The 24,753-nt window shown below is 35.1% G+C and overlaps 1 protein-coding gene across 1 annotated transcript in view; it reads right to left on the bottom strand.

The window, feature by feature from the left end:
* Positions 1-3,113: 3,113 nt before the first annotated feature.
* Positions 3,114-24,753, bottom strand: part of LOC112978013 (sodium channel protein type 1 subunit alpha) — a 71,358-nt gene continuing 49,718 nt past the window's right edge. The window contains exons 21-26 of the mRNA XM_026091027.1: positions 15,601-15,882; positions 10,071-10,124; positions 9,590-9,727; positions 6,032-6,136; positions 4,644-4,914; positions 3,114-4,282 (exon numbers count right to left, since the gene is read on the bottom strand). Coding sequence (XP_025946812.1) covers positions 3,114-4,282; positions 4,644-4,914; positions 6,032-6,136; positions 9,590-9,727; positions 10,071-10,124; positions 15,601-15,882 — 2,019 coding nt within the window. The remainder of the gene's footprint in view (positions 4,283-4,643; positions 4,915-6,031; positions 6,137-9,589; positions 9,728-10,070; positions 10,125-15,600; positions 15,883-24,753) is intronic.

Raw genomic sequence — 24,753 nt, forward strand, 5'->3', positions numbered from 1 at the left:
TAATGTGTTGAATTAGAAATTCTCAGTTGGTGATTAACAGGACAGTCACGAGGATTTGCTTAGTGGAAGAAAAATTCGCATAATCCTGTGGTCCTCTGTGTGCTACAAGGCTTTAGATGCAGGTGATCTATCTGTGAATCAGTGTTTGTTAGCTTAAGAACTTCAGTATTATGGCAAAAAAACTTTTACAGTTGATTTGGATGTTTTCAGTTTCCTTCCTGGTAATGGCTGAACATTACAGTTAACCTCTTAACTACCAAATCTCTCTTACCTTCAGTCATGAAATATTGCTGATACCTTTACAGGGTGGCTGTTCTTCAGTGGCATGCATCCATCCCTTCCTTCCAAGATATTCCAGAGATTATTATTGAACAATGACATTCCTGCATCTGTGATTTTCATATGGAATGAGCTGTTTTATCTGGCAATGTCTTAAGAAATATATTTGATTTGTCTCTCTTTTACTCAGGTGGGAGGTGAAATACACTGCAAAAAAACTTTATTTGATATCGACATTCTTCTAGTATCCCCACTGTGATATCTTTCCTGTCTAGGTATTTCTGTAGCCTAATGCTCTTGTATAGCCAGAGCATATTTTTGTCCATTTGCAAGTAATGTGTCTATTCCAGAGTATACAGCATATCTTTGTAGCATGCTCCTCATACAGAAAAATGTTACTGTAATACAGTTAAGGTTGCAGGAGCAGGTCCTTACATGGCAATATATGGAAAAATTGAAAAAGATAGTATTATGTACAAAACCAAAACAAAGTCTAACCAAAACAAACATTTCCTCTTTAGGAATTAAAAAATAATAATTTTATCTTTATATATTGCTGTTTCCTTTTATGAAATAGTATATCTCATCTGTATTTTGTCTTTCTCATTAATACAAAAACAGTACTACCTTTAGGACAGCATTTTGACAGCACTAGGATTTTAATAGTAAAGGTTTTCAGTATCCTATTTTCAGTATTCTGTGCATTTTTAAATTCTACCTTTTTTAATTTCAGGTAATAAAAACAACAGGAACATACAATAAAAAATGTAATCTTTATTATTTTGGCGCATTAGTAATGTTGTTTAGCATCAGTTAGGGTAATAGTAGCATTTTCCTGCATGCAGTTCACTAATACAGTATTAGTCAATAATTTTAGTAAAAGTAATCTATATTTAATTTTCTTGTGTAAGAAACATAAAATGTCCTGATGTGTTTGATTATACAATTTTGCTACTTTCTCTTTGTGAAAAAATATTGTGGACCCAAGATTACATTTAGAACTGTTCTAATGCAGCATGAAACTAAAAAAAAGATCACAATCAAAAAAAAAAGAAAAAAACAAAAATTCTGGGAAAGAAAAATTGTATCTGAAAATTTCTGATGCAGGCACTACTTAGACATTCAATTAAAACTTTACATCATTTCCCAGCTGCAAAAAAATTAGTTTTTTGGAAGCAAATTATGAACTTGTTTTGCAGACAGTATTGAAATGTTTGCAAATATAGTAAAAAGTAAGAACCTACAAGCTATCCATTCTCTTAGACATCTCTTGCTCTCTGGAGTTCTGTGAAAAAGTGCTATGAACAGAAAGTAACAAAAATCGTGTGACATCAACCTGAAGATAAAATTCAGTTATTTTATGTACATAATGCTGAAAAATAAAATAAAATGATTTTTACAGTATTTATATTTGCTTATAAAATTCTAACATTATTTTCAACAGGTTTAGTAGTTTTTCAACATGTCTGTACAGTTTGGATACACACTATATGCATTTCACTTAAAATTCAAAAATGTAAAACCAATAAGCTCCTAAACAGCTGCAAAATATTGCTTAATGGTATGGAGGAATGAGGTCTTGTTGAATAGTTTATTTCTTTTAGCTCTGATGTATGGCTTCCCATATTTAAGAATCCTGGACAGTAAAAGGAACAGCAGCATAGGCAATATGAACATGCACTGATAGCATCCAAACTATCTATAATGGTAGAGAATACATAATTTTACCTGTCAAAAGCTTGCACGCTACACTTATTGTGGTACATATTTGATGCAATAAATGTGCTCAGGTCATTCTTTGTTTGCTCAAACATGCACCACAGGTTAAAAATTACTATTTACATAACAGAGGGCTTTTCATTAACATATACAACATCAACCTTACTGAGAGCTGAAGATGGCTAAACAATACTGCAGGATAAAGCAGAACAACTTTATAAAGGGCTCTTTTCAATCAATTCTATGGTTTGGGGCAGATTCATTTAGTGTTTGTATGCAGAAAAACTTGACAAAATCTGTGACTCTAGACCTAGAAAGAAATTTGCTCTTTCTGAAATTTAATGGTCTGTGTAAAAAAATAATCCATTTTTACTCTTGTGAATTATAGGGGACTTTACAGGCATACCAAGACTTGTTTGGATGTAATACAACATGAATACATTAATTAAGCACCTCAAAATTTATTATTCCTTTCCAGAGACACTGAGTTAAAAAACCTGTTGTTCTTTGTGACTTAATGTTTTTTCATGCATGATCTATAAGTGCAGCATGCCTTCATGCAAATCATTTCTGTCTGTATATTAGAGAGTCATATAATAGAACACCTGGTCCTTATACCTGTAAAGTAGTACTTAACCCTTCCCCAACAGAAGCCCCATTTACAAAAATAGTCACATATAATAAACAACATATGAATAAAAAAAAGATGAATCCACCAACACAGATCTTGTAAAAATATGACATATGTGGCAGTTGAAATGCAAACAGTGGATACAGTTACTGTATTGTTTTATGCTAAACACACAAATTATTGGTTTGCACCCCTTTAACTAGTCCCTACAGCCTGAGTAGCCATTTTTTCTCTCCTCTTCAGCAGTGTCAGCTGGTAGTGAAAACAGTAACCTCCTGTCAAGGTTGTTTCCCCATATCACAGTCACAGTTACTGACGAGGGGTCACTGTCTTTTAATAGGCACTGACCTTAAGTATACAGTACATTTGTAAAAACTGTCCGTTTGGCATAGACCTCCCATCAGGAGTCCTGTTGACACAAACACATCACCCTTACAGGCTATGAACTATTTTGCACATAGATGATTTTGCTTGCAATTTACTTTTATTTCTGAACATCTTTGCCTTCCTTTTCATGCTTTTCTTTGACTGGCCTTGTTACACGATCATAAGATGGTGGACAAACTGCTGTTGACGCAGTTATATCGGTTTTCTCTGTAAATGAGTTTTCATTTAACTTGTCAATTAGAATTTCATCTTTGATACCCTGACCAGCCCCTCCTTCAGTTTTATTTTTATTATAGATAAAGGAAGCTTGTTTTACTGTTCGCTTTAAAAGGTGACGTCTATAAGCACGTTGAATAATGACAGCAGATACTTCTTCCTGTTTTCGTTTTAATGTGGTTGTAATTGGTTCATAGGAGGCTTTAGAAGGATTCGATGCCATAAAACGGTCTTCCATCTGTATTCTGAGGGCATCCATCTCTCCACTTTCCCCCAAAACACGCTTTGTGAAAGCAAACAAGATGTCAAGGCAGTGAATTCTGTCACCACTTACCATGGGCAGATCCATTGCAATAAGCTGGACTTTGTTTGGTTTGGGTAGATGAAGAGGAGGCTCAAGTGCTGCTGCAAAATCAGACAATTTCTCAAATTCCATGAATTGTGTTGCATCTGGATCGAACTTCTCCCAGACTTCATAGAACATCTCAAAGTCATCCTCACTCAAGGGCTCAGCGCTTTCTTCAGTAGCAACACCAAAGTTCTCTAAAATCACAGCAATGTACATGTTCACCACTACCAGAAACGAGATGATAATGTAGCTGACAAAGAAGAAAATCCCAACGGAAGGGTTGCCGCAGTCTCCTTTAACAGAGCTGCCCGGATGAGCTTTCTGAGGGTCACAGTCTGGTTCCCCGCTGTTGAGAATAGGGGCTAACAAACCATCCCAACCAGCAGATGTGGTAATTTGGAAGAGACAGATCATGCTGTTGCCAAACGTTTCAAAATTGAACATGTCATCTATACCGGCTTCCCTCTTGACATAGGCAAAGTTGGACATCCCAAATATGGCATAGATAAACATGACCAGGAACAGCAGCAGACCAATGTTGAACAAAGCAGGAAGAGACATCATCAAAGCAAAAAGCAGAGTGCGGATGCCCTTAGCGCCCTTAATGAGACGCAGGATTCGACCTATTCTGGCAAGTCGAATGACTCTGAACAGAGTAGGGGACACAAAATACTTTTCAATCATCTCAGCTAGAAACATACCTAAAACAGAAAAAAAAAAAAAAAAAAGACAAGAGGTTTTACTGCTTACTCTCCATATTATGGTAGAAATTTAGATATAAAAGTAATTTTAAAGTTGCTGGTTACAGTAACAAAGATATTCTGTAGATTCCACTTGCATAATTTCTCTTCTATGACATTTAAAATTTGCAGGTACAATATATGTTGAGTGGTAATAACAGTTTTGATTGTTGGCTTAGATAAATCATTAGAGAAAATGAAAGTTGCATGACTTATTTGTAAACCTTCCAGTGGCAAAAGCCAATCATGCAGCCCCTTGAGTAAATGTTCACTTTATATTCATTTTGCCCTCTTTTTTGTAAGTACAATAAACAATACTCACCGACTATAGAGAGAATGACAACTACAAAATCAAAAATGTTCCAGCCTATGGTGAAATAGTAATGGCGAAGTGAAATTAATTTCAGTACACATTCTCCGGTGAAAAGAACAATGAACACTAGGTTTATCCAGTATAAAATATTTTCCATTTCATCACTTTGGTCATCAGTTTCTACCATCATGGTAACCATGTTAAGACATATAAGAATCATGATGCTGATGTCAAATACTTGTTGGGTCACAAAATCAAAGACCATGCCTTGAAATTTGTTCTGAGGAGAAAAGAAAAAAGAAACATCAAATATGAATTATAATTGTTTTTCATTTCCTATTAGAGAGTAGAAAATTATATTCAGCAATCCCTATAAAACTTCAATAAAAAAGTAATTAGTGAAATTAACTAGACTAGTCAAAGTGAATACAACAGCTTAGTTCAGCTTCCTTTGCGTGTGTACAATGTGGCAGTCTTCATCCATCCATCCTTCTGGCAGATTTATGAATGAAATTTAGCTCTATTGGGTCCTGGTTTCACCACCACCTCGTTTTTCCTTGAAGCTTTTGCCTCGAACACTTTCTGTTCTGTGAAATGAATAAGACTGAGCCCTTACAGAAAAAATACACAATGAGATAATGTGATTAAAGACAGTCCTTAAAGCATAGCCATGAAAATGGATGAATGGAGATTGTATGATCAGTTTTAATTTTATATGTCTTAACTTCTGCGGGTCTGGTTTTGCTATCTTAGCATTCTTTCTAAAATTGCTTCAAATAATTTATCTTTGACCAATCTACTCATTTTTCCCCTTTTCTCTGAACATTTTTTGCTGGAAATTTCCAGGAAAAACAAGTCAAGTTAATCAGCAAGTATGAGAAATTTTAACCAAATCTTTGCAAAGTATAGGAATTTCAAAATGAATTATGATTGATAGATTACAATCCATGGGGAGTGTTAGGTAATTTTAACCAGAAGTATTCCTAACAGTTCCATGAATAATTTAAAAATACAATGTTTTTGACAAAATTTTTGTCAAATGTTTTGACAGATGTCATTGCACTTTAAGGATATAGGCATTTGAATTCCCCAGGCATTTTTGAAAAATCTTAGCTGTAAGTAAACCGATGGTTTCATTTCTGTTTTCATTGCCATAGTGAAAGAAGATACATGTCTTTTGTTTGCTTAGCAAAAGTAAAACTCTGGAATTCACACATGAAATGATTGCAAGGGAAAAATTAATCAATTTTCTCTCTGTGTTTTTATTTCCCCCTTTTGCTGACTGATACACTATTTAGAGATAATTTGTACATAAGCAAATTTCTGTTTTGTATATATCAGTGAAAACTGAGCTCTTCATAAAAAACTACTGGCCTGATGAACAGAAATAATTTTACCCCTGGTCTTGGTATAGGTTTTTGTGGTTTTTTGGATCCCAACTTTTTCATTGCATTGTAGTATTTCTTCTGCTCTTCTGTCATAAATATGTCTTGACCTCCAAAGTAAAAACATGAAATCAAAACTGGTTATAATCACATTTATATGCAGTGTTAAAAAAAACTTATAGAGAAAAGTGATTAGTATATATATATATATATATATATATGTTACTATGACGACACAAGACTACACTGACATTGAGCTACTGCTCTTTTCAGTAGCTATTTTCAAATTTTAATATTAACATGCATTATGAAGTCTACTTAACCAATAAGCTAGTGAGTTTTTAGTTTAAGGCTTTATTATATCTGGAGATAAGGCATATGTATGCTGTCAGTAATGATAAACGGGACATCTAACGTAATCACATGCACCGACCCTCAGCATCATTTGTTTGTCAGACTTAAACTTCAAATACCAGATGCTGACTAGGAAGCGTCATGTCTGACAAAGGTGACCCACTTTTGTATCTGTATTGAAATGGCATTGTCTGTGATAGATAATAAGTCATTTTTCACCAGATTTAGTAATTTTTATATTGAAGTTTTTTTAAATTCAACTAATAACAGCTTTCTAAAAAATGCGCCTTAAGGAAGATCCTTCCCTCAAAAGTTCATAAAAGGCACTGAATATAAGTCACTTATTAGACAGGCAAATGTTGATTAATCATTTAGGAAGTGGAGATTACTGAGTGACTAAAGAGATACTCCTTTGGATAGTTAGATATGCTGATACTGAAAAGAAGTGAATTTTCATGAAAGCTATCATGGTGTCTTGATTATTAAGGTTCACTGAATAATCCAGGAGGGCTGAAAGCAGAGTCCATGGGAAAACTGATATTAATTACCTTACGTTAACCCCTGTTAACTCATATCTATGTGAATGCATAAAATTCCAATATGGTGGCTTTCCAGGTGTGAAAAAGTTTTCTTTGAATTCCCAAATAAAAACATCCAGAACCAACTAGGCAATGTTTAAAGTTATTCTGAGTGGATCATAGATCTGAAGAGAATTCAGAGACTGTTGGGCAATGTGGATATCCCTCCCAGGAGTCTAGGCACCAATTCCTGGCATTTTTTATTTAATGGCAGCTGAAAGTCAAAATACAACTTGTTGACAGCTTCAGTAGTTTGGTGAACCATAATTGTCTCAGCCATACGTGAGGAAGCAGCAGTCAGAAAAAAACATATTCTGTGTATTCAGTAATATTCCTGCTCTAAAATATTACAGGAGTATTTGCAATGGTAAACATCAGATGTGCAGAGGTATGATTCTGTTTTCTGAAAATTCAAATGGCACAAATATTTCAAAAGATAGATGTTGTTCCTTGATGCTTTGCAACAGCCTGTTGAGTAAAACAAAAGCAAAGAGAAAGTACATATCCTTGCAATAATTTTGGTTATGTATTATATGGTAGTGTTGACATCCATTAGGATCATTCTTTTAAATGAAACAGGGAAGGCTTTGCATACATTTGATAAATATTAGATGTATATTCAACTTGAATCCTGATTATTAATTATAGTTCTTATATTGGCTTAGTCTCTCCATATCATATGGCAGTACTGAGTAATCTTAAAGGTTCATGCAAAATCTTCTAAAATGCTGCTTATTTATGGAACTGACAGGAGATGTCATCTAAGGCCTGCTGCCTTCTGTTTAGTTCTGAGACAAACATAACATTAATATCTTAGCAGAGTTAACACATTGAGACAAACATAAAAATATCATGGATCTATGGCTTTGAGCTACATATCAACTTCAGATTAAACCTGGAAGACAGAGTATTTTGATGTAGGCAGCAATTTCCTGAAAAGCAAGAAGACTGGCTGGGGAAAAATCCCTTAGTTCATTAAATATGGCTGTTGGCAATCTGAACGTTTAGTCTAGGAGTTCTCTGCTGAACATCCAATACTGCATGTCACCAAAAACGAGTAGCGTGACATTTTTCTACAGTTATTTTCCTTGGACTCCAACAAATCATTTTCAATACCTCTTTTCTTTTATAGGAAGTGGTATGGAAAATAGCATCTGAGATAAACTGAAGTAGTCTGAGCTGTTAAGTGCTTTCGTTTCTCATCTGTGATTGTAGTGAAACAAAGGAAGTGGATAAATTCAGCATGTGAATGCATCAGTGCTTTAGATACCTCTGGTTTAGCAATCACATTAGCATTGGGGCTCAAAGTCTTCAAGGTTCTTGAGAAAGTGGGCTACCAGGCTTTGGAGAAACTGAACTAAAGAGGGAAGCAGTCTTGATATTGTTACCAGCAAAGTGCTCTCTTTTAACTCTTTTATCTTGATTGGCTTCTCTGTTTAATGAAATTCTTAGCAAATGCCAGAATTGGCCTTTGGAGTCTGATGGTGAAGATAAAGAGACATGTATGGGACCTTCATGGCACCCTAACCAAAATCCACTGCCTGTCATAATGGGAGATGGCTTGAATGAAAACCCATCAGACTCTATATACCTCTTGGAGTTCATTTTTCCCAGATAAAAAAAGAGACCTGCAGACATCTAATTCCAGGAATATCTATGAACACATAGGAGTGGATGGCAGCCCTTTTTTGGATAGGTGTTTAGGAACTGCTATTGATGACATGGGAATGCATACACTGTGCACTACACAAGCTCCCTAATCATATACCTGTTGGTGTCTAGCTTGTATAGCTTCCAAAATCTTTCTGTGGGTCTGTTGCTAGTGGCATAAGCCCAAAGAAAGTGAGGAAGTCCAGTGAATGTAATGAAAGAAATGTGAATGAAAGAAAATTAAATGCAGTTTTAATGAAGTATTTCAGTAAATCATAGATCTTTTTTCACTTAGCTTTAACTGTCTAAACAATTTACAGAAAATTATTTTAAGGATGAGCATTTGATACTCAGACCACCTATACCTGCAAGATTCTCCACATCTGCACTACCAAACAGTAAAAAAGGCCCTGAAACAGTTACAGATCAGTCCTGTTCTGTATCGTTCTATATTATTCAGTGCCACAAAACATGTGCAAGTGTTTTGCACACAAAATGTGCAAGCCATTGAATACTCAGGATCCTTATAACAGTATCTGTAGTAGTGTGTAGAAATAATGCTTTATTTTTCATAACCAAGTAGCTACTTTTAAAAATTCATAGCAATAAACTCATTACAAATAAAGAAAAAAATTATTTATACCCAAATGAATGAAAAATCAAGAAAATTTGAGTGCTTGAATGTAGAGGCCTAAATCAGCAGTTTGATCACATAAAGAGATTTCATTAAGTTTAGCCATGAAAAAGCAGATGACTTGAGGAAGACTAAACAGGACATTGAAAACAGAAGAGTGTGTTCCATTCACTATGATGTAGAGTCTTACAAAGTTCATATATACTATATCTTGGTTAAGATTTTATATCATAATGTTCTTCAGCTTTTTCAATTTTGAACAAAGCTTGGGTGTACGTTCCATATATTATGAACCTTTGAAAAATCAATGTTTTGCAGTATCTTTAGAAGCAAAAGGAAATACTTAATACTTATCTTCTTTTTTTGTTGATTGAAGTTGTCGATGATGACACCAATGAACAGGTTCAGGGTGAAAAAAGAACCAAAAATGATAAAGATGACAAAATACAAATACATGTACAGGTTGTCTTCATACTTGGGTTGCAGTTGCACCTAAGGAAAAAATGTGAAATATCATTCCTAAGATTTCATGTGAAAATTTCAACTGAATGAGCAGCAACCTTAGACAAAATGTCCAGAATATTTTGTATTTGGACAATATCCTTGTCACTTAAATCAATGTATTTTTGCCCATTATATCTACTGCCAACAGCATCTGGCAGTTCACTTTCAGTTTTCAACAATTTGTTACAGCAGAATTTGTCTCGTATTAGATCATTTAATTTGCTTCATTCTATTATATAGATATTAATTGCTTTTGTAAGATATATAAATATATATTTGCTGATAGCAGACCTCAAGAAAAAAGGTACTTTAAAATATTTGCAGTACTTACATCTCTTGAATCAATAGCTGCATACATAATATCCATCCAGCCTTTAAATGTAGCCTGTAAACAGTACACACCTATTTAAGCATATTGCTTTAAGAAAGTTATATAACAATTTCCAACTGAATACAGTACCAGGAATTATTAGCATAACAAAGATTTCTAGATAATTTAATCTCTTGACTTTCTTTGGAGCTGCTTAGCTGATACACTACTGTGCCCCTGTTTTGTCTCTATATGAGCAGTGGCATTATAGGCAATAAGTATAACCAACTAATTTATCACAAATGATACAATACAGTATCATTTTAATGGATTAAAAGTTCATCAAGGTCACATCAATTGTGAAGACTCTGTACAGCTGAGAATAGCTTTTGTAACTCATTCGCCACCAGTGAAGACTGATGTGTAGTCCCTCCCTCTCATATCAGTCAGAAAAGTGTCAACCAAAGGGAACCGAAGATCTGATGAGCTTAGGAAAGGCTCAGAAACACTATTCTAGTAATCAGAATTCTGATTTCTCTACTTTAAAAGATTTTTCCTGATTTAGTGATTCTGTTTTCACTTTAAATATATTTTATTGTGTTTTACAGAGGCTAGATCCCTCAAATATGTTCAGAGATGAACAAGAGCATATGTGTTCTACATGCATCAAAGACTGAGGATGCCTTATACATAGTGGCATTTAGTTAACTTTTATAGCTGTTTCCTCTGCCCCAAATCTGTAAATTTTCACATTTCACATTGAGGTGCATATTGTTTCATCTGAGGTTTCCAAATAGAAAGGCATTTTCTCTGTTGTAGCAGTTAGTTCTCTTCTGAAGCAGTCACAGTGTAGGCAACATGTCCAAGCAGACACGTCCAAGTAGAAATCACTGTTTTTCATCCAGTTGTGCCCAGAATAAAGAAACAAAAATCAGAGATAGTTCTCTGTCATTTAATCCCTATTACAATTTTTCTAAACAAGGCTGCAGGTCATTGATTGCTTCATATTCCTTGCAATAGAGACCAGTGGTAGGCACAAGTTGAGAATGGGACACTCTTCATCCAAGATTGTTCTTGTATCTCCAGCATCTTGAGGTTTCTTTACTAGTGGGGGTCTCAAAAGGGTTTTGCCTATGCAGCATACAAAGCAACTGACATCGTCATAAAATGGATTTCAAATGAGAAGTTATTTTCTTAAAGGAAAAGTAGTCTCTTACACTTCTGAAATGGTAGAATACTAAAACAAGCAAGGTTATCCTGAGATATAAGTCCAACATGCAACAACTTTCACACCTTCGGGCCAACACACAAAAAATGAAATAATTCAGGCAATTTATGGTGTGATGGTGAATTCAAAATGCAGTATTAGAGGACCAGTAAATCACCAATAAATCTGAAAAAGTGAAACTCTCAGCTGAACAGTCTAAAGTCCCTGTGGAATATTTGAACTGCAAGAGAGGTAGGATCAACTTTATTTATGTAATTCCTAATAGATGTTTAACTTGTTCTGAAGGACTTTCAATGATGGACACTCCACAACATCATCAAAAATAACTATTCCAGCACTTGCCTTTATTGTTTCATAGTATCTAAATCCTCTGTTGCCATTTAAGACTGTCATTTCTTGTCCTAGCCACCACGGATGTGGAGAAAAGAGTTCTACCATCCTTTGTGCAGCACCTTTTACTTATTTCACAATTGTTTTAATGCTGCCTTTCTTCTTTAGGCTAAATAACCACTGTTTCTTCAGTGTAGATCTTGTAGATCTTGTGTTCCAGAACTGTGATCATTTTCATTATTTTCCTCTGGACTCTTTCCGACTGATTCATCTGAAGTGTCGTCCAAAACCAGACTTAGTATTTCAGCTGAGGTCCTATTCTATATGGGGCAGAATGCTTACTATGTATGTCTAACAGGCACTACATTTGTTTCTATCTCTCAGTACATTATGTGCATTTTTTGGAACAGCATGACTTTGAAATCAGCTCTTCCACCTAAAACACTAAATGCAAATAATAGGCATACTTTTACATCAGAAGGATGGTGCAAGTGATGGACTGGCTCTTCTGCAAAGTGTGTGCTGTTGCCTCTGATTCAGGCCCATGATGCTTGAATCCTTGCATATTATCTTTAGGCAAAGTGGAATTATTTTTTGTAAGCTTATTAGTGTAACCTAGACTGACTAAAGTGGAAGGAAAAAACTCCTAATTTTAAATATTAAGCTTCACCATCCTCTATTGATAAAAGTAAAAAAAGTATTCCATTATAAACAGACAGTACCCTTTAGTCAGAGCTAGGAAAAAGATCTGAAGAACTATCAGAGCTGTTGTAGGCTTTATTATTATTATTATTAAAAAGGAGACTTGWAAAGAGAGTGGGGACTGAAAAGATTTAAATATTATATGTTACTATCTTGTAGTTCAAAATATCTAAAATAAAATCTGTATTTGCCACAACTCAGTTAAACAAACCTATGAAAAATTACCATTCTTGAAGAAGTGAAGAAAAAAAAACAAAAGCAAAACTTAATTAAAATGATGAATGGTTTCTTTCAATAATAAAATATGCTCCATCATCATATTTTTTGTCTTTCTTTTAGATCCTTCTTGTGAATCATTAGGAAACCATGAATATAATCATCATTATGCAAAAATATTTACATTAGTTGGGAGCTTAGCTGCAAACAAACCTGATTCTGTAATTTCCAAAGCAGAAGCCTCAGCTCAGTGGGAGAATTTTCATTTTTTTAAGTATGTTGCCTGAGCAAAGCAGAACAGTTGAACTGGAGGTTCATTGTCAAGGTATCAAATGTAATGAAAGTGTCATTTCTACTGCAGTCAGTAGATGCTTATGCCTGCTTATGTTAGGCTTAAATTTGTCTGCAATGATTTTTCTTTAACAGAAATAAAGTTTTATTTGGGCATTTGGGCATACTGAGTAGAAAATAACACACAACCATGACTAAGAGATCAACATCTTAATTTCCCTTTTGGGTATTCAGTTATACAGATATATTGTATATTCTCAGTGACACAAATTTAAATCAGGAGTAATTCATTAATTTCAAAGATTACAGCAGCATAACTGAGATCAGCATCTGTTCCAAATGTGTTTCCCACAAGGAAATTTGAAAGACATAATTTCAGATGTAGTTATAAAAACAACAAACCAAAAATCATCCAACTTACTTTACTTTTGTTAAAAATATATCAACTTTTTTTCCTGATGAATAATTTCCAATGAAGTTATAAGTAATGTTGGAGTTACACCACTCTATTTCTTTACCAGAAATAACTGTCAGGAACATTCTCATTCCCTCTGAGATACAATAGTATCTTCTTTTTAAAGTACTAACCTGTTGGAGCTTTGAAGCCATCCTAAATTCTCTGATAGCCCTAGACTTCATCTTCTGATTTTTTTACCCTACACTTACCAAGATCTGTTTTATGTTGTATATAATATTGTGTTTTGAGACCCACTGGTTTGCCACGTATTATCTGCTGGTAAGTGTCTAGGTTTCCAGGAGATTTACTTACCAAAGAATCCAAACACTAGAATGCAAATTTATCTTATAAAGGCATAACGCTGTAAAAGTATCCAGGCAGATGTCACATCTCTTTGTGCACACCTACCTCTTCCTCTTGACTTACTGATGCATGAGAATTGTGAAAGGAGTTTCTCCAGCAGATCTGTCTTTGCTTTGATGCTTCTCTTTAGGAACAGAGAAATACTCGTACAAATTCCAACCAAAAAGTGAAAAAAGAACTTTGCAGATCCACATAGACCAACATGAGCTATGCTGGATCATAGAAGATAAATGTCTTACAGAGACAGTTGTGAACTAGTATGACCTATGGCATGAATATTTACACTCCAGTTAAATATATCCAATTGCAAATTATATAAGACTTTTGGAAAATGGTATCAGTCTCTGATCACCAAAGTCTATAAAATTTGGTAACATTGATAGCACATATTGTTAGCCTGTATTTTTGGGCAGGAAAGAATTATAACATTGCTATCAATACCATGGATTTTCCATCCAAAAAAAAAATACAATACACAAACCAAGATTAGTTTATCTCCTTTTCTGACATCCCTCCTAGGAGTCCATTCCCATTTGGAAGCATGGGAACAATAGGCAAATTTCTCTGAACCTGGCTCCCAGAGCAATGCAAATACTTAAGTATCTAAATTTTCATGTCAAAAATATTTTTTGTTGTCACCATTGGAATGAAGATGGTATAAATTACGCATAACTGAGACACTGAAGTATATATTACTCTGCAAATAGCTGAGGGGTGGCGACTGAGGCCATAAGTCAGGAAGAAGGATCCCTGGTCTTACCCCTGTCCCAGAATAGACTAGGTTACCACTAGAGGAGATGCAGACCTGGGAAGAGTTTTGCTGATGCCTTGCTTCTCTTGAGCATGGCTAATAAAGCATTCTGAACCTTCCTTTCCCCATTCTAGGCTGATGGATTTCAAAAATCAGACTGGGAGAAAAGAAATATTCAAGGTCTTTCTAGTACAACCCAATTTTGTATTCAGTAGTTTATGTATATTTCTTTAATACTGCTGGTCCCTCTCTGCTCTTCCCTGATGTGACAGTAATTAATCACAATGAAATTTAAATTGTCAGAGTTATCAGAGTCACACAAGTGAGACACTATGATATTAGCTGGAAGGGGCAGTTCATGATCATCAGAACTGTTGTTTTAGATTCTCTGCAGGCCCACATCAATCACAGCATCATGTAACTGAACTAAAATGTTAACTAAACTAAAAAAAGGAAACTACTGACTTAAACATTAAACCTCAAAAAACATAGAGCTTGCTGACTGCGCATAATTCAGGTTCGAGTCCAACATTTTGTTGACGAAAGCTGGGACAGATTGTAAGCTATTCTAAAACACAAAGCAGTAGCTAATGCTCTGAGAACACAAATTTTTGATAGTGAAGACATAACTTATAGTTTGTTTCCACATATATTTGACACTCTTTTCTTCCTTCTATTTTTGCGAAATAAACTCCACTAGGTGTTAATGCACAAAATACCAGGGAAAATATTTCATAGATTATACTATCTAATGTTTTTTTCTCCTATTTCTCTTCCTAATGAGAAATTTCTTCTTAGATCACATAAGTCTGCACTGGTGGCAGCCACATCACTGAGAAGGGATTTCCTGTCTGGAATTCTTTTCTGTGACTTAATTAAACCAATGCAGATTTTTGATTTTCAGCAACAGTAAAACTTAAAGTATTCAAATACCTCTAGAAACTCTTAAAGTTAGAAGTGAATGGAGGTCTAAAGGAGATATTAATGGGAAGACTAATAAATGTTCTGTCAGATGTCCTAAAAATTCTTTATTCTTAGTAGCATTTATCTGCTGCTTACTATGAAAAGAGTAATGAGTTATCAATGCAGTGGTATTACTAAGTCACAGATAAAAATCATCAGGTAAATATTTATCTTTTCAATTTTTGGAGCTAGTATTGCTTTTCACTATTACATGTAAACAATAAGAGGTATATAAAGAGTGATCACTTACTACTTGAAGTAAAGAAAGATACCCAAATCCTACATTATCAAAGTTTACTTTCACGTTTTTCCATCGGGCACTTTGATTGTTATTTATGAGTTCCTCGCACTGACTAAAATTGTTGATTTGGTCGACTTCAAACCTTTCATCAGTTGTGGTGTTAACACAGTAGTAGAACTTCCCAGCAAACAGATTTACTCCCATGATGCTGAAAATTAGCCAGAATATAAGACAAACGAGAAGCACGTTCATGATGGATGGAATTGCTCCTAAAAGGGCATTCACAACCACCTAGTACACAAATACAGGGGAAAAAGAAAAGAGTGTAAGAATACTTACAGCAATAAAGTTTTGTATACTGTTTTATCTATGCTAAATAAATGTTTATTAAGAAACTAATACTATAAATGTTAATGCAATACATTGATAACTGTAGCATTGCACTGTTCTTTTAAACACTTAATATTAGTACATGTTATGAAAGAAAAATAAGTGAGAAAAATAAAATAGTTATAAGTAAAACAAAATAGAAGACCTGGTGGTAGTAAGATGAAGCCTGACACTGATGTTTTCTATATAAAAAAAGAGATATGTGTTAAATACAAATACGGAAATAATAATAATCGAAAAATGCAACAAATTATAGCTTTAAAATGGTTTTTAAAAAAGTGGCAACCTGTAGATTTGATCAACATAGCTTTGAAATTTAAGCTGAAAACACAAATGCCATGAATCTAGAAACTAAGGTCTCTATTAAGAGGATTATGCAGGAATATACGTATCTTTATTGCCTTATTGATCCATGCAAGATTATAACAAAGATTAATTTCTTTGTATAGAAAAGCAAGACAGTTTTGCAATATGTTTCTATTTGAATCAACATAATTATTTCAAGCTCCAGTCTTATTGTTTCATTTATTGAGTTTAAGTCGGTAACACCCTTCATTTATCTAAAGAAGGACAAGTATCAAGGACATATTTAGGATTTTGATTTTGCATTTTAAATTATTTTTGGCTAGTTGCCTGCTCAGCCCCTTGTAGGCAAGAGGTCAATAATTACTTATGTAGAAAAAATATATTTTCTGATAGATATAGTAAGTAATTGCATGTGTCTGTCAGAGCTACCAAAACTTTTGTGATATCTGCTTGGCTGAACAGCTGAGCAATCACTTCTCCTTAAATATCCAGTACTAGATCTTCTCATTTACTAGCTGAATTTTATTTTGAAATTTATTTTCTTTTCTGTAAAACTTTATGACCTTGTAGGAAGATAAATAGAATATATACTAGGGGTCTGTTTCTCAGTAATCCAATTCCTGCAGTAAGGCAGGAATGGATTGGGGTGGGTACTTGGGGTGTATTAAGGTGTCTTATTCCATCTTTGTTGTCCCTGCTTTCTGCAGCATGCAGGAATCTTCCCCACTGTCAATATGATTTCCAGCAAGCTCAGAGCTGCTCAGTCTTACTACCTGTGTTTCACAGCCTCTTGAAGGCCTTTGGAAGCAGAGTGTTGTGGCAGTGTTACTCGTCACTCAGCACCCTCCTCCTCCCAAATGTTATGGTCAGGAATTAGGACCTGTTTAGAGATCTTAGGTAGAAATGTTATTTTCAGGGCATATTTCCTTCTCATTTTAAGGACCTCCTCTTTTGCGAGAGGGTAGAAATGGGACCTTTCTGTAACAGAGAATTATCCTATCACTTATAAAAACTTGAATGTTTAAAGTTTTAACTTTTATCGGCAGCTTCTGGTTTTGGTGATAATTTTATAGGAAGCATCCTTGCATTCTTGAGATTTCTATTACAGAAAATGTGAAGTATTTAGGTCATGTGTGCATAAGCTAGCCATTTATTAAAATTTTTGTTTAAAAAGGCTAATAAGGTCTGAACATAGGAATCCCAGTCTCAAAGGACTGAGGGAAATCTTGTCTTACTATCCAGTAGGGGGAATAAATCTGTTGCTATTTAGGTTGATGAAATTGAGAACAACATAAAAATTAGGAATGATTCGGAAATTTTTTCTTAGTCTGACCTGATCTATGTCACTGCATTATGGTATTGCTGTTTTGAAATTCTAGGCCAGCTAGTGCCTGTATTCTGTTCAGGATGCATTATACAGACTGAGATTCATCTGTTTAGTCTTTATGAGAAGCCTGAAAATAGAAATGTCAAGAGAGGAAGATCGGAATTTATTCCCACAACTCAAATAAATTAAGGTTACCTGCACTCACAGTGAAGAATGGTTTTGTAGTATAAATTGAATGCCTGTGGCAGTTACCTTATTAACAACCCTGAGATCCATTGGACTACAGCACAGATCCAGAACAGGCAGCAGAATACTAACAGCTACAGTAATTGTTACAACAGTTATGAATTGATAATAGTTGTAGAAAGAAAGTTTTCTACAAAATGCCATCAAAGTGTCTCGCATCTTCAGATGAACACGTAATGCAGTCTCTCTACTAAGACTGCCAAAAAAAGAAGCCACATGTTCTCGAATAAGAACTGAACAGCTTCCAACAACTGCTCCAACAACGGTTCCAACAACTTAATTCATATAGGTCACTGAATACCCATCAAATGGTAACAATTTTTGGTCACTACTGACCTGGCCTGGATGCGAACTGGTGACCTAGAGATGAAAGGCTCTGTATCCTATTACCAACCCCTTGAGCTATCCAGTCCCCCTGGAAGGTTTTTTAAGAAAAGAAGAAAAGAAAATTAAAACTTTTAGAAGTTGTTTTCTGTTTGTGTTTTTGTTTGTTTTGTTTTTGTTTGTTCTTTTTTTTTGCACCATTGTTGAGCCTTTGTCCTACCTATGTATAACGTAAAACTGGATTTTTACATGCTAGTCAGATGCTACAGGGCTGACTGTTAAGTCCACTTTGGGAAGAAGCCTTTAATTTATTCAACATGTACAGTTGGAGGCAATCACTTTTTCAGTGTTTTTTTTTTTTTTTCATTTACTTTTTCTGTATTGTATTCGGGAACATCTGAGGTATATTAGGATAATGAGGATATTATCTTACATAATAAATATCCAAGATAGCACCCATACATACACAAACACAACACCTTCACACATAAGTTACTGCAAATGGACACCAAAAAAAGAGAACCAATTAAAAAGCGAGCTGAATGCAGAAGAGAAGTCAAGTAGCATTTCTTCATCAGTTGAACAATTTAATGAATAAAAAACTGCCAGTCTCCTCTTGTTGGAAACATGTTGAAAACTCCAGTGTTTTTGCTCTTTCTTCATATCTAGATCAAATGTATGTGATTCTAAATGTAATTTTTAAGGGGCTGTTCTTTTTGGTCTGTTTTCTGTGATTCCTTGATACTGAATGGAATGCCAATAAGTTGGAAAAAGATGTTTTCAGAGTTTTCCTTTCAAAATTACCTATGCATTCTCTCAGGGCTGGGGATGGTGTGTGCCAGGTTCATTCGAGTGAGCAAGCTGCAAAAGCCTCAAGCTGAGTCCGCTCATTCACCTTTCTATGGCCTCAAGTATATGGAATGGCAATAATTAAAAGTGAGGAGCAACATCTGACACCTGCAAAGTCAAGTGGAATCTAGATCATCTTAAATCTCAGTCACAATTTATCCAGAAAAAAAAATGTGGGAAATCATAATGACTGTTCTAGAAGAAAGCAGTATCCCATATATATACACAGCTTTTTTGTGTTTAGACTTTCATAACGTTTGTCTTACAAGCATCAGATATGCATGTAAGATGCAAGAATTACTGCAATGCTAACTGTATGTCTAATCTTCTGGCTGACATGAAACTATGCCAATACAAATTAGTAGTCCAGTTTGTTGTTGTTGTTGTTGTTGTTGTTGTTGTTGTTGTTGTTGTTGTTGTTGTTTGTATCTTTTTTCAGACAGCTGACCAAAGAAGACAGTGTGTTTAGATGTATAGCATGAGGAATGTGCACTGGAGGATGCAAAGTAACAGCTTATCCCTGCCATATGAGTAGAATATAAGGAAGTTTTATGAGATTCAGCCTTGCTGCAGGACAGGACCTAAAGCACGTAGTGAGTCTCATAGATATAACTGTATTCTAGGGCTCACAGCAAAACAGTTTCAGTAGCTCCTAGCATCTCAGCAACTACAGGCTTTCTAGGAACTCTGACATTACATCTGATTAATGGATATATCAAGACCTCCTGATATCTGTAAACAAACCAGGAACAATCTTCAGTAGTACTTAGCGATTTTGTCAGTAAAATGTGTAGCTTCTTCACAGAAGTTCCAAACTCTTTGTCCCTGGTACAAAAGAGAAGGAAGTTACCATCTTTCAGATAAAAAGAAAGATTATAGGATTAGGTCTGGAACATTCTTCCTAATAAAAATGAAAAACTGATGTGACTGCCTACTTTATTTGCTTCCACTTTGAGTGTCATCAGCTTAATATTTTTTAATCTAAATAATAGAAGTTCACCAAAGATTTGATGTGTCTGATCTCGTATCTCAGTTCTCTGAAGGAGCCTATTGAAGGCTAGAGAGGTTATTAAACTGTTATGATTCCTCAAATTTTTTTTCTGTACATGCTTTCTTAAATAAGATTTATGTACACAAGCACAGAAAGTGAAACATTTTTTACTTCACCAGTACCTTTATGGATGAGAGCAAACTTTGTCTTCTCTGTATGCTTGCTAAATGACTGTAACAAGCATGGGATGTGTTTCTCCCATACACAATTCCTTGCCAGCTGAGAAAGCCTAAGAAAACCTTCAAGAATTTCAAGGAAAAAGAGTAAAGAGTAGGCTTGAATACAAATATCTCAGAGATGAAGAGTTTCTCTCTAAGTGACTATCTGCATGGTCGTGCAGTCATAGACATCAGACAGTGCATTTTACAAAAAGCCATTCATGTCTCTCAGCAGTACAAAGGCTGAAGAACCAGTTGTTCATAGGCTGCAGAGAGAGTTTGGCAATAGTATACCTAGCATTAGGAAGGAAAATCAATTACTGACTCAAATGAACCTCTGAAACTGCCTTGGGCAGGATTTGAGAGTGACTTGTAAGTCTTGCCTTGTCTTGAACAAATATAATATAAGAACATCTGCCATAAGATCACGAATCTCTCCAGCTCACCTGACCAATGTCTGGATGTACACAAACCTCTCAGAGAGAGCATTTCATTGAAAGATTAGCCATTGGTTTATATGCTTGGCCCGTTGTTTTTGATGCTTGGCCTATCACAGAGGTAAGATGCTGGAACGAGCAGGTAGGCATGCAATGAGTGGAAAGGAACAGAGGCTCAGGTGACATCCATGGTCTGAGTTTAGCATGTTCACATAGAACAATGGATAAATTTGGGGACTTCATGCTAAGAAGGTTAGAAGATGCTGAAACAACACTGACTTGACCAGGAAGTGGGCATCAGGATAACTACAGCTGTATTCTGACTTAAACTGTGGATGAGTTGAGGCAAGGAAGGAAAAGACAAAAGGAATACAATAACTTTCCTAGTCAGGAGATCAAAAGCACATCTGAGCATGACCATAGAGAAAGCCGATACCTGAATCAAAAAGATGGTGCTACCTGGTAGTCCAAGGCAAAGAATCATTGGAACAAACCTTTGTCCTGAAAGCTATCACCCCCTGCTCAGCCCATCAGCTGATTTATTTTTATTATGGCAGCATAAGCATACCACCAGTCTGTCATTAGCCAAGCACCAACACAGTGACATCAGCTGTCCAGTAGCTTGAATTCAATGTATGGCTCTCCTTCATGTACATTTAACTGATTTCTTTTTCACTGTCTTATGAATTCTCCTACCGGTGCTCATCCTCTATCATATGTATACTATTCATTTTCTAATTTACTCATCACTAAACATGGGTGCATGTACCAGTCCAACCAGGTCAGAAATATACAATAGGAACTTTTCTATTTACAGATGGTGTTTTCCAAAGTAAAAAAAAAAAAAAAAAAAAAAGACTTTTGGTAATTGCACAGTAAATCCAATTCCAAAATATGAATTGACCTATTGAAAATCCCTTTTGAAAGGTAATGAGAAATGCAAATGAAGGTAATGTAGAGCAGAAGGTCCCAAGAATTCTTTAAATACCTTCCAAAAAATACTTGAATGGCTCCTCAGTCTCCGGGATGAAATTCTTCTCGTAATTGTGCTTATGAAGAATGGGGAACTTCCTGAAGCCCTCTTGCAGAGTATCTCTTTGTTATCTTTTCATACTTTGGGGTTCAGAGGTGGCTTGGTGGTTTCTGGCTTTTCACTACTCAAATTATATAGATAAAGATAATCTGGAACCTTGTAGATGTGTAGTGTGATGCAAAACAGAGCGCTAGATTTCTAGAAGAGAAGTACCTTAGGAAATGTACAAATTCTCATTTGGTTTGTCAAGTAGAAAGAGGAAATGCATGCACCTGCAGGGCAATCAGTGATGATAAATTCTTAATCAACAAACAAAATCAACAGAAAGAAATCTCAGCAAACATAATTTTCATCAATTATCAGATTATCCAGCAGTGCAGTGAAGAAATTTGCTAGTATCCAGGTTTGTGCTCAGGTTAACAATGGTGAAGGTGAGCTTAAACATTTAAATAATTCAAATTAAAAGTGTAAAATCCTTAAAATAATTCAGTTGGAAGATGGCCAGATGATAACTATTTGAGTTCATTTTCATCATGACAGCATCTCGTGACAGCACTGAGATAATATCAGCAATGTGCTGTCCCTAAGTAATGTGTAAACACTCTCTACCAAAATAATTTTTACCAGGTAGGAGATGGATTTGACTTGTGAAACAGTGAATTATAGTCATTAAAATCAATTCAAGATTTCTGCTGACAGTTTAGTCCAAACATAGTGATTTATACATAAGTGTACAGATGCATACAGAAGAACACATAATTTTGTCCTCTTTAAACCTAAAATCTGGAATCTAAAAATTAGTGTATAGGAGTTTTCCTCCTAGACAATTTAAAACAGGGTATGAATTTCAAAGAACTGGCACTTCAATGGTAAAGCAGGAGTGTCACCTGAATTTCTACTGTTTCAAAAATCCCCAAAGCTTGAAAATTAGAAGTACTATTTTCTTACTCAGTAAACCTGACACTTGGGAGCAACCTGTTTTCTTAAAAAAAAAAAGACTCAGAAATAATTTATCAATAACTACTCATTTTTTCAAAGTGTAGTATACATGCAGGTAGTGTAGTGCACATTCCCTTTGTGTGTTTATAGTGCTGGCCTGAAACCAGGGAAGTTTGTGTCTCTGCAGTATCATGGGAGGGCAGCAGCCTCACTCATAGTCTACCTTCCCTCATGTGTCCTATGAGTGTTTATAAGGTGGATGAGGGAGGGCTCAGCAGAAGCTTAGTTCCTTCTCAGCTGCAGAGTTAAAACATTAGATAGGTAAGGATTAAAATTTCTTTATGCTGAAGTGATAAAGTATATGTACTCTTCCACAATGGTAATGTAGATGGGAATTTTTATTCAAAGATAATATTCTTCCCTCATTCTGTCCTCATTTGTTAGGTTGCATTGCCAGATATGTTTTATTATCTGATATAAAAGTTGGAAAAAGATAAGCTGTCTTTACAGAGAGAGAGAGAGAGAGACAGATTGCTTTTAGTTGTTTTATGTGCCAATCTGTAACGTAATAAGGCATCTGAAAATCATATAGTTTCTCACTGAGCAGGTTGGAAGTGATACTTTAGGATGTAAGTAAACAATAAGAAATTGGAAAGATGTATGCTGCACATATATGATGACCAGATATGAGCTGGCCTTAGAGACAACAGAGGATGGGAATTAGATATTTCTGTGAGAGGAAGTGTAATCTGCTTGACATCTTCCAAACAATGACTGCAGAGAGAAAGTAAGGTGATTCTAAAAGTGTAGTTTCATCCAGGTTGTTAAAACCTTCTAATTTCCAGGAAATTACTCCCCAGTATAACATTTTAATGGAATTTTTCTGAGAAACTCTCAAACCTGTCTCTCGCAAACAGAAATCAGGGTGGTGAACCATGTTTGTATGAACGTGTAATCTATAATCTGCTAGTTACTGATTTATCTAATCCAACCTCCTGCTCAAAGCATGTCTAAAAGATCAGGTTGCTCAGGGACTTGTCTCCTCAAGTCTCGAACACCTCAAAGGATAGAGATTCCCAAGTGTCCCTGGAAAACCTGTTCCAATATTTATTTACCCCATGATAAAAAAAAATAAAATCTTATGTCTAATGAGAATTGCCTATGTTCCAACTTCTGCCTGTTGCCTTTTGTCCTATTGCTGTGCACATCAGGGAAGAGTCTCTTTGTCTTCTCTGTATCCTCCAATCAAAAATTAGAGGTATTTCATGGAATTTGGCTTTACAAAGTGCATATTCAGTAGTAAAAGAACTAGAATTTTGTCGTGAATTCACCTTTGCTACATAGTTTTCCTTAATGCCATGTATCTCCATATTATTTATTCCTAAATATGTGACCTATGATTAAGCAAGCCTAGAAGAAAAATTAGAAGAATGTTTACAATAGTTAGAAGCAAGGGAAGAGATAAAATTCAAATCTTATTTAAGCAAACTAATTCTTTTATCCTTAATTCAGGACCACTAAAATGTAGAAAAGAGAAAGTATGTAAAAGGAAGTTACAACAGTGAAAATAGAATGTTATTTAAATCAAGAAAATAATCACGAAAGGTTGTTTCATGAAAGAGATCATGAAAGACATGAATACATTTGTCAAAGTCTTAGAAATGGCACGTGAAACACCTGATATGAAACAATTGGAAAATTTGAGCATTAAATGACAAGGTTTATGACAAAGTTTTCAGTTTTCTGACTAAAATGAAGACTGTGTTAAGGACATAGGGTGAAAATTACAAGAAATCTACTTTTCAGAGCAGCAAGTAGAAGAAAACTTTGGAGTTAATTGAGAATATGCAAAGATAAGACAGGCAGATGGAAAGGATCAGAGAGGGACCTTGACAAGGAGAAACAACTTAGTCTTAACAATAGTGAAATATAAAGTTGAAGCAAGAGAGGAAAGATCTCAGAGGAAAAGAAAATGGCTTCCTGAACAAGGCAACGTGGTCATTTCTCCTTTTCCTTAATTGTTACTGTACAAGTGTGGCTGACTCTGCAGAATGCCTCCAGTAGCTTTTTTATTCATATAACAGTCTATTAAAAACAAACTA

The sequence above is a fragment of the Apteryx rowi genome, unplaced genomic scaffold (genome assembly GCF_003343035.1).
Source record: "Apteryx rowi isolate R43461 unplaced genomic scaffold, aptRow1 scaffold_121, whole genome shotgun sequence".
In the NCBI taxonomy this organism is placed as follows: domain Eukaryota; kingdom Metazoa; phylum Chordata; class Aves; order Apterygiformes; family Apterygidae; genus Apteryx; species Apteryx rowi.